The sequence below is a fragment of the Mugil cephalus genome, chromosome 22, assembly GCF_022458985.1.
Source record: "Mugil cephalus isolate CIBA_MC_2020 chromosome 22, CIBA_Mcephalus_1.1, whole genome shotgun sequence".
Taxonomy (NCBI): Eukaryota; Metazoa; Chordata; class Actinopteri; order Mugiliformes; family Mugilidae; genus Mugil; species Mugil cephalus.
The window spans coordinates 5,883,451-5,895,714 of record NC_061791.1 but is presented as its reverse complement, the minus strand read 5'-3'; the positions used below and the strand labels follow the sequence as shown (position 1 = coordinate 5,895,714).

Here is a 12,264-nt window from a genome sequence, read left to right as displayed (position 1 = left end):
CCGTTTATCCGGAGCTGGTGTGAAGGTGCAGCAGCCCCCATCACTCCTATCAGAACTGCTGCCGCCGGGGTCCTGTAACTCTCTCCTCCTCCCATCTCCCACTTTTGATGGGGGGGAGTGCAGCGGTGAAGTCACGGTGATGTCATTTTAGGATGTGAGAATCGCGGGGGCAAGGTGAGCTGGTTTTGCGGTGAGTGGTGTCCCCTCCACGGCCAGCGTTGCCTTCACAGAGGCGCGGAGCGGCGAAAGATGATCATCGCCGCCGGCACCAATTCAAGCTCCGACGCGCTCTGTCCTTCTCCTCCTGCTCAGATCTCGGGCTATGGGGCCTTGATCTGCCTTGATCCCAAAATAAGCCTTCGCCATCACCACCACCACCACCATGCCAAAGGACAGAAAATAAGAAGAACTGCGTTTTTAGGGCAGGTAACTTTAACCACGTGCCCAAAGGGTAAACTGGATGGCCATTGCGCAAAGGTGCCACTACAGTATGTCCAGCTGGGCCAGGACGCACTGGACGTTGCCAGCAGTTCTTGTACTGTGGACTTCGCTCTGGGGAATCGCTTCATCTTATCCGATTCCAAGCAGGACTAATGCGACTTTAATGGAAAAGAAGTGGGAGACCCTCTTCTCCCGCTCCTATCTGGGTATAGCTGGGGGGAAATCGGAGCTGAACTGGGAGAGTGACTATTTGCAGGGCATCAAAAGAGTGCGGCGGCTGTACTGCAACGTGGGCATTGGGTTTCACCTGCAGGTGCTCCCGGACGGCAGGATAAGCGGCGCACACAACGAGAACCAATACAGTGAGTTTGCATCCGGCAAAGCGGCGGACCCAGAAAAAGAGTGTAACCCTATGCGCAGGCCGTGTAAAAGTTAGAGGCGGCCTGTGCAGTTGTCTTGCATGATATTTAATAAGACGTGTCGGCATGGTTGAAAGTTTCCCGAAGCAAAAAAACTGTGTTGCTGAGCCTTGCATCCGTGCAGTGCGAAATATCCCTCCAAGCCAAAAACATGACATGAATGCTCGAGCCAGTTTAGACGCTAACTTATTTTTACCCTGCGTCCTCTGCGGCAGGACACACTCATATCAGCACGCTGTAAACTACACTCATAACGTCTAACATGCAAATGGGGCTAATTGAGCAGAGAGAGAGGGAGAGAGAGAGAGAGAGAGCATCATCCAGTCGCAGTGCACCTGCAAGGTTACACCCATCACTGCTGCAGAGGCACTTTGTTCCCAGTCGCAGCGTTGCCACTTGTCTTTGCCTGCCTGCCTAACACTGTGTCTCGTCCAGGTCTGATAGAGATCTCCGCCGTGGACCGAGGGGTGATCAGCCTGTTCGGAGTCAGGAGCGAGCTGTTTGTCGCAATGAACAGCAGAGGAAGGTTATACGGAACGGTACGTTCGTGCGCAACTCCAGTGTGTCACACGTCCCGCTCGGTGTAAGACGAGTTCGTGTGGCCGCTGCTGCATCCACGAGTTTATGAGCGCTGTTGTGTTATTAATATGCCATGATGATAGGAGGGGGGCTTCGCAGGAGGAAGCTCCAATGCTCAAATGTGCTGCCGTGCCAGAACTTGTCAGTATTCAGATCCTTTTACCCGAGTGAAAGAAGAAATGCTGCAATGTAAAAGTGCTCGATTACACGTGAACAACCGCCGCACTCAGTTGTTCTCAAGTTAAAGTGCTGCAGCGTGCAAGGCAAGGCAGTCGTTTTGCAGTAGAATGGCCCAGTTAGTGCATTATCTTAACGTGCATGTTGGTCAAATCCTAATCTGCAAAAAAAAGAAAAAAAGAAAAAGTACCTGAGTAAAATGTTCTTATTTTAGGCCTCATGACGCTGCACATCAAACAATTAAAACCAACGGAGACTGGAAAAGTAGGTCAGTTACGTGACAGGCTCTTTAATGTCTAATGAAAAGGCAAGTGCCTGTGTGCAATCCGCGTATTTTTAGTTACCTTTAAGATCAGTTTTAAAAGGTACGTCACTTATCATTATCATGTTTGGTGCAAAAGATAAGACGGAAGAACAGTAACACATATGTGCATAAAAAAATGAGTAATATACAGATAAATGATAAGGAATGATTAGTAAAAGCGAGTCACCCTCAAGAGGACAAGTGGTCATAGAAAATGAATGAATGAATGAGTAAAAACAAGTAAAGAATCATACACAGTCATCAAGTATCTAGTACAGGACTGTCATATATCTTAGAATACTAATATTTCCCTTCACTAGTGTTCTTAATGTTTTGGCAAGGAGTGTACCAGATTAAAGACTAGTAAAGTAGGAGTTCATATACAATAAGACTGTAAAAAAATGCTTGTTTTTCCACAAAGTTTGTGCAAAACATGAACCAGGGAATGTTCAATGTCCACATTAAGAAAATGTGTTGAGATTATTCATTAAATCAACTTATTAGTACTCATCAGCTCGGTGTTTACCTGGATTTTATTTAACTGGGATTAAAACGAGACCAAAATGCAAATAGAAAAAAAACAGCTAAAGGTCTACTTCTAAAGCTTAGAAATGTACAATAAAGATCCAGCAGCTTTGTGTTGAGCGTCAGTGTCAAACTCTTCGCTGATTCATCATCATTTTCACCTGTTTGTAGAATGTAGTTCTCCTACGTCTGTCTAGTTTAGGCATTATTTTATGCAAAAAATCAAACATTTCTTCTTTCACTACAATTTGTTGCCAAATATTCTTCTTTCTACACCGCTGCACTATCTGAGAGCTATAGCTACAAGTTACAACGAGCTAATCCTTAAATATTATGTAACTCATACATCATATATTTGCATGTATTGTTGCAGTGCGACTTAATGCTCACATATTAGCATAATAGCACAATGGCTTAAGTCATGTTTTGACTTACTGTAACAGTATCAATAAATAATATAACGTAAAAACGTTAAAATATGACTTAAACAATTATGCTACTAGGCTAATACATCAATGTTATCCAGTTTAGTGAATCAGAAATGGGGAAATCTGCAAAAAAGAGAACTTTTATTTGTGTTAAGTTGGTGCCAATAGTTCTGTAAGTGAATTGTTTAATTGTTGAATGCAGGACTAAGTATTAAACATAACTATTGAGACTGTAATAGGTGAAACTACGGTAGCATGCTCCTCTGTGTGTGTTATACAGCACTGACCATAACTCATTTGATCAGTAGTCTAGTCTGTCTTTTATGAGGTCAGCTGTAAAAGCTGAAGCTCTTGCATTTGAAAAGGGCATTTCTTTTGCAAGAACATGCCGCTTCCTCCAGTTTCCCTCAAAGCACGCCGTCTAAGCGGCTTGTCTTTCCAGATCAGAGGCCACGTGCGAGACCACGCGTACGTCGTGATGCTCACACCTCCGTCTGTCTGTCTCTCTCTCTGTCTCTGTCTCTCTCTTTCTCGTCCTCTCGATTTTCCAGAGAGTCTTCAGGGACGAGTGCAAGTTCAACGAGATGTTGCTGCCCAACAACTACAACGCCTATGAGTCTTTTGTTTACAAGGGCTTCTACATCGCCCTCAGCAAGCATGGCCGCGTAAAGAGAGGCAACAAGGCCACCACCGCCATGACCGTCACACATTTCCTCCCGCGGCTATGAGAAAAAAAAAAAAACTGGCAATAACTCACTAATTTGCACATGTGGATGTTCTTCCAGGTAATATAGAAAATGCATAGTCATGATATACACACCCATGGACTGCGAAGGTCAAAACAAATATTTATTCTGTTATATATATATGTATATTTGGATAGCTATCTTTGTATATGTATGCCATACTGTGCTGCTTATTGTTTTTATGGACGGGGAGAGCCTTCGCCTGTCTCACTTTACCTTGGTGCTTGCTGTAACTGAACTATGTGTCACTTCCTTTTTCGAGATGGAGGATGAGCTATATTCTGTGCTTTTAAAGAGTGAAATGAATACTTTTTATTACCTCAAAGAACCACTTTACTAGATGAAGGGATGCATGGACTTCTGCTGAAATATCTGCTTACGGTTACCGTTTCTTTTGAACCTCCGAGCGCTTCGCGGCTCGCTGCTTGATTATCGATGTCCGGCAGTAGGGGAAAACTTAAATGCACTACCTTTGCTGCACGATTTAAAGGTGCCTTGGTGTTCCCACTCGCGGCCCCCTTAAACATGCATGTAAGAGACACCCGCTGGAGTCAGAAATAGGGCTGACACTCCGGAGAGGGCCTCAGAAGAGGGGGGGGGGGGGGTGGAGGTTGACTATCTCTGGTTTATTTTCTTTTCTGTAATTAGATCGATTAAGTAATAAACAATCTGTGGTTGAGACCGGAGAGCGGTCGGCCATGGATGCTGGCGCGGGGACGCAAGTCTGACCGTGTGGCGTCGCCAGCAAATAAACAGGGTGGAAAACATATCTATCGCAGCATGGAGAAAACCTTTTAGTTCGGACCTGGCTTGCACAAGAAGCGACTGAGCAGATGTAGCGCGCAGTAGAAACGTTCCCGCGCACTTGTCTTGGGCAGAGCTCCCGCAGAGAAAAGCGGGTCGCCGTCGTAGAATCGCAAAAAGCTTCGTTGGCTGTTGAAAACGAACGTCCACTGGGTAAACGATGTAAATAGTTGCAAATGTAAAAGAGGAATTCGGGATCTTTTTGGGCGCTGAGTGAAAAGAGTTCAGGCTGCACGGTGAGCCATCAACGATGGTGCTTAGGTGTTTGTTTTTTTGTTTTTTTTGTGTGTAAGAGCCGTCCCCTGTATCTTCGTCCCTTCACTTTGTCTGCGTCTCGGTTCGTCTGGTGGAGGACGTGGCGTGCCATGGGCCGCCGTCCCCCCTCCACTTGCCCTGTATGTTCTGCAGCAGCACTGCAGTGCCGGCGAGGAGTTTGGAACAAAAGGTTTTAAATGCAATTACGGATGAGTCGATCACGTGCCTCAAAGGACTAAAGGACGGAGCAGATAGTCTGGATGCACGCTGTAAGATTCCTAAGCTCAGTGTCTACATTTGCGTCGATTTTAAGCTTCATTTTATACATCTGGAGGTCAGGGAGTTGACAAATCACAAGTATGCACAGTGGCAGAAGCGGGATGCGCCGTGCTTCGCGGACTCGCCGAGAGTATGCACAAATATCTTGTTACATATTCCAAAGATGTTTTTCTTGCCTCATTCGGAGGATTCCTGAGAGTCTTATAGAGTGCATCAACCCGTGTAGCTTCTGCAGCTGTCCACTCAAAAAAAAAAAAAAAAAACCTGCAGCCCACTTCGCCATCGGCCCTCCATCCGTTCTCGTGTGAGAGGAAGCAGGACTATTTAAATCCAGGAAAGACGTATAGCGGCGGAGCTGGCCCCGCTGTCTTTGTTGTTCGTCGAACCCCCTGCAGGAATGTGGATCTGCCAGGATGACAGGCAGCTTCCCACATACCTGAGCTGTGTCACTCCCCCCCCTTCCCCTCGCTGCCCACCTCTGCCTGTCCCTTACGCCCCCCCCCCTCCCCACCCCTCACCCCACAACTCACCCGCAGTAGGCAGGGACCTTGGGATTCCAGCTGTAACCCAGGAGCTTCCTCCTCTCCTTTCAGCCTTTTTTAGTTCAAGGTCAGAGTCGCAGACCAGCCTTGGCCCCTACCCCAGTGGCCGGGGCGGTTTGATATATGGTCCAGGCTGTTTCCATGAAATAGGAATTTAAAGCATCTTTCTGACACAGGAAATATTACTAAATAATCGTCTGAACCAGCTCCGCAGTTGCTGACCAGAAACAAAACCAAAGCACTTATAGTTCCTCACGAGTTTGAAGTCGTTTTTAAACATCCTCCCTTCCTTCTATGAATTCAGAGCCCCATCTCTTTAAGACACGGCTCCACTACACGCTGTCCCCTTTCCAAGTACTCGTGTTGGGATATTTCTGGGGAGGAGACATCTGCAGAGTTAATGCAGTGTGTGTGTGTGTGTGTGTGTGAGGAGCAGAGTCACGCAGAGCCTCACCTCCCCTGCTGCACTCCGGTCCTGCAGGACGGCCCCTCCAGTCGTCCTGCAGGACGTGACCTCTGCTGCTGCTGCTGCTGCCGCTGCTGCTGCCAGACTCTGGCCTGACCCCGGACCCCGATCCCTCACGCTGACAAAGCGTCACCTGCTGCCCCGAACCGTCTGCGACCCCGCGTACTCGGTTCATGACAGTATTCTCCTCAGAAAATCGCCGTGGACGAGGCAGCGTGTGTCGGGCGTTTCTCATTTTTGGCTGAAAGGGCGAATAAAAGCTGAGGAAGGTGTGGAAGTGAACGTCGCGTGCGCAGGCAATGAGCTTTCAGCGAGCTTTCTCTTACACGCCTCTCACTGAAGATGTCTGACGTTTATAGCAGCACCTTATAACAGATTATTTATGGTAGAGAGGTTTGTTTTCCCACATTTTTCTGTCATTAAGTACGAGCTGGATGTCTAAAAAAGAGAAACTAAATGCTCACCTTTCAGCTTTGACCAAAAAATTGTTCAGATTGTCTCTTTTTTTTTCTTTCCACGGCTTATTTTAGGTCAAATATAATTAAGTAAAGGTGAGGAATATCTTTTTTTTTTTTTTTACCCTGTTTAATGTACTATTAGCATGCCTGGGCCCTGGGCTTGGTTAGGTGTGTGTGCTTCTTTTTTTTTTGTTTGTTTGTTTGTTTTTGTTTTTAGTTTGAACTCCTGCTCTAACGGGCGTGAGCCTCCACTCTATTCCTCTCCTCTGTTCTCATATACCTCACCTTCTGCCTTAGTTTTTGGTTTGCTGAAGACTGTAAATTAAAAAAGAAACAAACTTCATTTATTTGTTTCTGAAAACAGACAATGCTAAGTAAGGATATTAAAAGTTTCTTCCTTTTATTTTTGTACGTATGTGCTGTGCACAGCAGTCTACTGTATTCCTGAGATACCAATAAAAGTTTGTTTTGTTTTTTTTTTAACTGGCTGCTGGTTAAGTGTCCTTCTCTTTCGGTGGTCCTAGTGTGTGTGGTTGAAGAAGTACATTTATTTAAATGAAAACGACCAGTTAATTAAGCCAAAAATAAAGTAGAAGATGTTCTTTGAAACATGCACGGAAGGATAATCCGTAAAATTAACTCTGCTCGAGGTAAAGCTGCTTTAATTATTCTATATTTAGACTTGCATTTGAGTCGTGGTTCCAAATATAGGGGTCGGGCCTCTTCTACAGATCACCAGATGAATCTGTGGGGTTGTGAGATGAATGAAAGAAGAGCAAAACTAAGTTACAACACAGTTAAAGTCGTGGGAAATACTTATTTCTCCTTCAACTATGCTTTATACGTAGTGGCGATCCTAGGTTTTGGGAGGCCTTAAGGCCCCCCACACACCCACCCCAGTCCAAACCAACAAAATCCGTCACAACATAGATAGAAAGGGGCACATACAGGGGGGTTATGGAGTATTGATGAACTGTTGAGCCTTCATAGGTTTAAGTGGGTTTATGGATGTCACTGCAAAAATAACGGGGGTCCCCATTCTTTTTTTTTTTTTTTTTTTCACGGCGTCCCAAACAGTCGCCTGGTTTCCCTGTCCGGACGGTACAACCCTAATTCTACACTAAGATTAGCGTATGTCTATTAATGTAAAATGTTGCATAACAAGTCATTTGAGAAGTATAAATAATAAAGCTCCTCGTAAATTTTCTTTACAGTTTAATTTTGCAAATTCAAGGGATTTAACTTTTTCCTGAAATTGGACGTGAGCTCAGATCCGTGGAGAAGAATTAGATTTTATTTTCGGGGGGAAGCTGTTGAAGTGTTTCCACAACAAGATAGTATTTCTTCTCTGTGGCGCTATGATTTAATGTGTCCTCCAGTAGTAAGAAAGAGATTTGACTCCCAGTAACACTAAACAAGAGAGTGTCTCCCTCTGCTGGTGAAATAGTGGAAATGTTGACTTGTGCAGGTGCGTAAAGGCAGCAAACTTAACTAATTTATGAGTAAACCAACAGGCTGTTTTAATTAAATTATTGCATCAGAAACTCAAGTCTACTCAAATTACAATGGTTGTATTATATGACTCTTATAATATATTTTACATATGACTGCTGCTCTCTTCTTTAATAATGAAAAATACACAGTTTCACTCCAAACTAAAACCTGAACCGGTGGGTGATTACGAAACAGTTTTAGTTTAAGGTGGGATGAGTCAAGACATGTAACCAAAAATAAGAGTCCTGTTGTCTGACCAACAGTACAGGGATAAACACACAGAGGTGGAAGTGGCCCTTCCGCTGCAGCAAACCCGCACATCTGCTTTGGGGGCGAGTTGCTTTTTTTTTTACGCAAAGGATGTGAGCAGGAGTGGCACTCGGTGGGCTTTAAATAGGAACCGTCTCCAAACTTTGGGACAACAGAGCATCTGAAACCTTCCAGCAGCTCGCAGTGGAAGCCGCCGTTTTGATCCAGGATGGACGTCAACAGAAGACTTGGGATGAGGGACACGGTGCTGGCGCTCTTGCTCACTGTCTTGCAGGGATTTCCTCTGGGGGAAACGGCCCCGAACCCGTCACCTCTGGTAGGGTCCAACTGGGGGAACCCGAGGAGATACGTTCACCTGCAGACGTCCACAGACCTCAACAACTTCTACTTGGAGATCAGATTGGATGGCACCGTGCGTAAAACTACGGCCAGGAGTTCATACAGTAAGACACTGTTTAGTTTTTCCAAATATGTCACAATCAATTTTGGAATATGTGAGTATGAATAAATGTCTTTAACAACGTAATGCTCACGGTTTTTTCTCCCCCGCAGGTGTGATTCTACTAAAAGCTGAAACCAGAGAGCGCATCGCAATTTTTGGCGTCAAAAGCAGCCGTTATCTGTGTATGGACCTGGAGGGAAACCCGTTCAGCTCTGTAAGTAACTAATCACTTTAAATCCACTTGATATGTCGCTTCTGTCTAAATCTCTCCACTGTCGAATTTCTTAGTTGTGAGTTACCCCGTTTGGTTAAAACTGAAGTTTTTTTACGCATTCTTTCACGCTTTTACGCACGAATATACAACAGTGTCAGATGTCTACAAATCGATTTATTTTGGTATTTTTTTAATCACTAAGCTCGACTCGTTTTCACGTTCACTTATTTCATTCCACAAACTTGTTTATGTTCCTTTATAGCAGAATTTAGAAGTTTTACGCATAGAATTTACCGCCTTTTTCAGAAATATTGGCGTGTTTTTCTTAAAACTGATGTCGATTTCTTGTTAATCACAGTAAGAGACTTGCGAAAGAATAAGGGGAATTACTATATCTAGAAACTGAATACTGATTTCCACGAGAAAAGTTCGGAAATTATCATCCTTGACTATTTTTACTACATTTATATGAAATATTCTTCTATAATACTCTGAATATTACGGCGTTTTTTTTTTCATAACAAGTTATTTACTTTTTTTTACTAGTTAATAAGATTGTGTTGAAGTTGAAAAAAATATATATATTTTTGGAAAAAACAAGATTATTTTTATTACAGATGTTTCATTTTCTGCCTCTCTCCTTCTCAGCCCACCTGCCTGAGGGACGACTGTCTGTTCAACCACAAGCTTCTGGAAAACAACCGGGACGTGTACTATTCTAGCCGGACCGGCATCCTGTTCAACCTGGAGGGATCCCGACAGGTGTTCTCCGTGGGTCAGAACCTGCCCCAGACCTCCCTCTTCCTGCCCAAGAAGAACACGGTGCCGCTGGAACGCCTCCTGCTGCACAGGGAGAAGAGGAACCAGGTGGTGGACCCCTCAGACCCGCACAGCGTCTACCAGGGGCAGACCGAGGAGGGATCGGACTCCCGGGCCGTGCAGGAGGACGACGCAGACTTGGACGTGGAGGTGGAAGTGGAGGTGGAGGCCGGGGACGAAGGGCGCAACGTGTCCCGGGAGACGCCGCTGGCTCCGTCTAACCACGACCCCTGGGGCGTTCACTCGTCCTACGCGGCCAGTCCCCGGAGCACCGGGACTATGGGCTGATTTACGATCTGAGAGACCACTTTACCCTTCACTTACTCTGCGTGAGTGCAATTTAAGCCTTAACAGCCACACTGACTTAAAAATAGTAATATATTTACCGTCGTCAAACATTCAAAAAAGCAGTGTGTTTAAACACTGAATGTACAAAATATTAGACTTGACTTGCAACCCCTTTTGCACAATTTCTATCGCCTTAAAGCTCAACCCCAGCTTTCCTCCTGCTGTCAATTTGCTTCTGAGACTTTTGAAGATTCGTTTAATTGAAAAGAAACCTCTTTAAGATGATAAATTATTCAGATCTTTTCCCCTATCCATAGTTCACACAGAGTTAGAGACGAGAAAACAGATGAGAAATGGTTTCCTTAAAGTGAGACATAAAAATAATTAAAATTTTTGCCGGGACCAAAAGTTTTGCGGGTTTTACAGCTGGTCTGAGAACCCGCAAGTTAAAGTGATGCTGATGTTATCTTGAGACATACCTCTGGAGGACTGTCCACTGATGAGAAACCAGGGAGGTGCGACTTCAAAATAAAACGGAAAAATATGTACAGGAATATAGCCAACGTTGCATTTAAAGTTAATTTTTAGCTTGTATTTTGTTTGAAGTGTGTTATTGTCAGTTATAAAAAGTTTAGATAGTGACTCCATAAACATTTCACTGCAGTTTTGTGTTGATGTAATATAATAAAACTCTTATTTGTGTATGTTTTCCACCAGTAATCAATCATGACTTGAAGGAATTTAATCGCAGGGTAAATCTGAACAGAGCAGAACTCCTGGCATTGGATCTGGACTCTTACAGGTGCTGGACACCACCAGCAAAACACACAAATACACATAGAAAACCGTCCCCAAGGGTATTTATTTATTTAAATCCATTCCTTTATTGTTATTTATGGTATTTATAAGGATGCTTCACGGTTAAAATGTACATAAATGAATAAAACAATTTGTCTTTGAATGTATGAGCTGGAGATGTGGGTTGAGCAAAATAAACAAATAAAGGAAATATGTTCAGTGTTCGAGTGTCGTTTTATGCAAATCCAGGTCCAATATGTGTCACTGGGTAAATGAGACAGCGTGTACTGTGAGAGAGGAAGTTGTGAATGTGTAAGCAGGTTTAAACGCCGACCCAATCGGCCCCTTTTCCGACCTCTTCCGCCTAATTAGCAAACAGCTACACGAACTGGAGCCGAGTCACGCCGCTCCATAAATACACAGCAGGGCTAATTCTATTTTGCAGACTTTAAAGTGGTTAAAGCCGCCCATTAACTTTTGACCCCGTGACGCAGCAGTGCAAGGGAAGTTCACTCTGTCCCTTCTGCAGTCGCCAGGCAACCGGAGACGTCTTCCTGGACTTCGTGGATCCCTGCCACGGGGCAGTCCAGCCGGAGAAGAGAGCACAACATGAAGCGACGTCCTTACGGATTAAACACCTACAGTATATCATCTGTAGATGTGCTAAATGTGCTAAATAAAAGCCCAAATCGTGTCTTCAAGAAAGCAAAAAAAAAAAAAAATCAGATTTGCCAAAGACTCTAAAGATTTGTATGTTTGCTCTAAAAATGGTTTAATTATAACTTAAAATTGAACTCTGAAGACAGGAGGCAGTTGTTAAAGGTCTAAAGTGTAGAGGCCGTGTTCAAAAATGGTATTAACATGTGCCCTGACCTCTTTAACTCTCACTAACTTTAACTTGTTTGCATCATTGTTGGGTAAAAAACGAAGAAAACATTTCTAAGTTTGCAGCAGAGGTGTACAAATCAGAATCTATTTTACTGGGTCTGACTAAATTAAGGGGGAGATGATCTCGTGGCCACTTCTTTTAGTTTTGTTGAGGACGTTTCACCACTAATTTCATTCGTGAAGCCACGTTATTATCAGGCGTTAAGGACATCCAGATATTTGGGGCTTTTACTGTACCTGGTTATTGGCACTAGTTTAAAAAGTCCGAAAACAGTGAACTGGACTTGTTAGAAGACGTTTCATTCAAGTGGCTTTTTCAGTTCTAAATCACTGGTGGGGAGTTGTTTTTGTCTCATAACGAGTGGTTTCTCCAACGACCCATCAGTGGCCAAAAACTCCAGATCCAAGGTGTTTTTTTCTTTCTTTGTGCAAAATTTACTTTGGCTGCAAAAAACTTGGTGGCGTGAAAGTACGATCTCCCTCAGAAACGTAGAGTTCAAGCACGAAATAACAATATGCACTAAATCTTTCCAATCATAACTGATGAAAAAACATTCACCACCATGAAACACTATATATATATATTTTTTGTTATAGTATTTTTACATCTTATTACCAAGCCTGCAAT

General features: G+C 43.9%; 2 protein-coding genes across 3 annotated transcripts; both read left to right on the top strand.

Moving 5' to 3' along the window:
* On the top strand, positions 1-6,906 carry LOC124999656 (fibroblast growth factor 6-like). Its single transcript, XM_047574597.1, has 3 exons — positions 1-803; positions 1,296-1,399; positions 3,425-6,906. The coding sequence occupies exons 1-3, from the start codon at positions 461-463 to the stop codon at positions 3,599-3,601; spliced, it is 624 nt and encodes a 207-aa protein (XP_047430553.1). The 5' UTR covers positions 1-460; the 3' UTR covers positions 3,602-6,906.
* Positions 6,907-8,269: 1,363 nt separating this feature from the next.
* On the top strand, positions 8,270-12,191 carry fgf23 (fibroblast growth factor 23). Of its 2 annotated transcripts, XM_047574690.1 has the most exons (4): positions 8,270-8,630; positions 8,740-8,843; positions 9,492-9,991; positions 11,278-12,191. In XM_047574690.1, the coding sequence occupies exons 1-3, from the start codon at positions 8,396-8,398 to the stop codon at positions 9,948-9,950; spliced, it is 798 nt and encodes a 265-aa protein (XP_047430646.1). In that variant the 5' UTR covers positions 8,270-8,395; the 3' UTR covers positions 9,951-9,991; positions 11,278-12,191. The 2 variants fall into 2 exon arrangements, with proteins under 2 accessions (XP_047430646.1, XP_047430645.1); XM_047574689.1 differs by lacking the exon at positions 11,278-12,191 and having other exon boundaries at positions 9,492-10,970.
* Positions 12,192-12,264: the final 73 nt, after the last annotated feature.

Coding starts and splice junctions, on each gene's coding strand:
- LOC124999656 (XM_047574597.1), top strand. CDS start 461: ATGGCCATTGCGCAAAGGTGCCACTACAGTATGTCCAGCTGGGCCAGG. Junction 804..1,295: donor ACACAACGAGAACCAATACA/GTGAGTTTGCAT, acceptor TGTCTCGTCCAG/GTCTGATAGAGATCTCCGCC. Junction 1,400..3,424: donor GAGGAAGGTTATACGGAACG/GTACGTTCGTGC, acceptor TCGATTTTCCAG/AGAGTCTTCAGGGACGAGTG.
- fgf23 (XM_047574690.1), top strand. CDS start 8,396: ATGGACGTCAACAGAAGACTTGGGATGAGGGACACGGTGCTGGCGCTC. Junction 8,631..8,739: donor TACGGCCAGGAGTTCATACA/GTAAGACACTGT, acceptor TCTCCCCCGCAG/GTGTGATTCTACTAAAAGCT. Junction 8,844..9,491: donor AGGGAAACCCGTTCAGCTCT/GTAAGTAACTAA, acceptor TCTCCTTCTCAG/CCCACCTGCCTGAGGGACGA.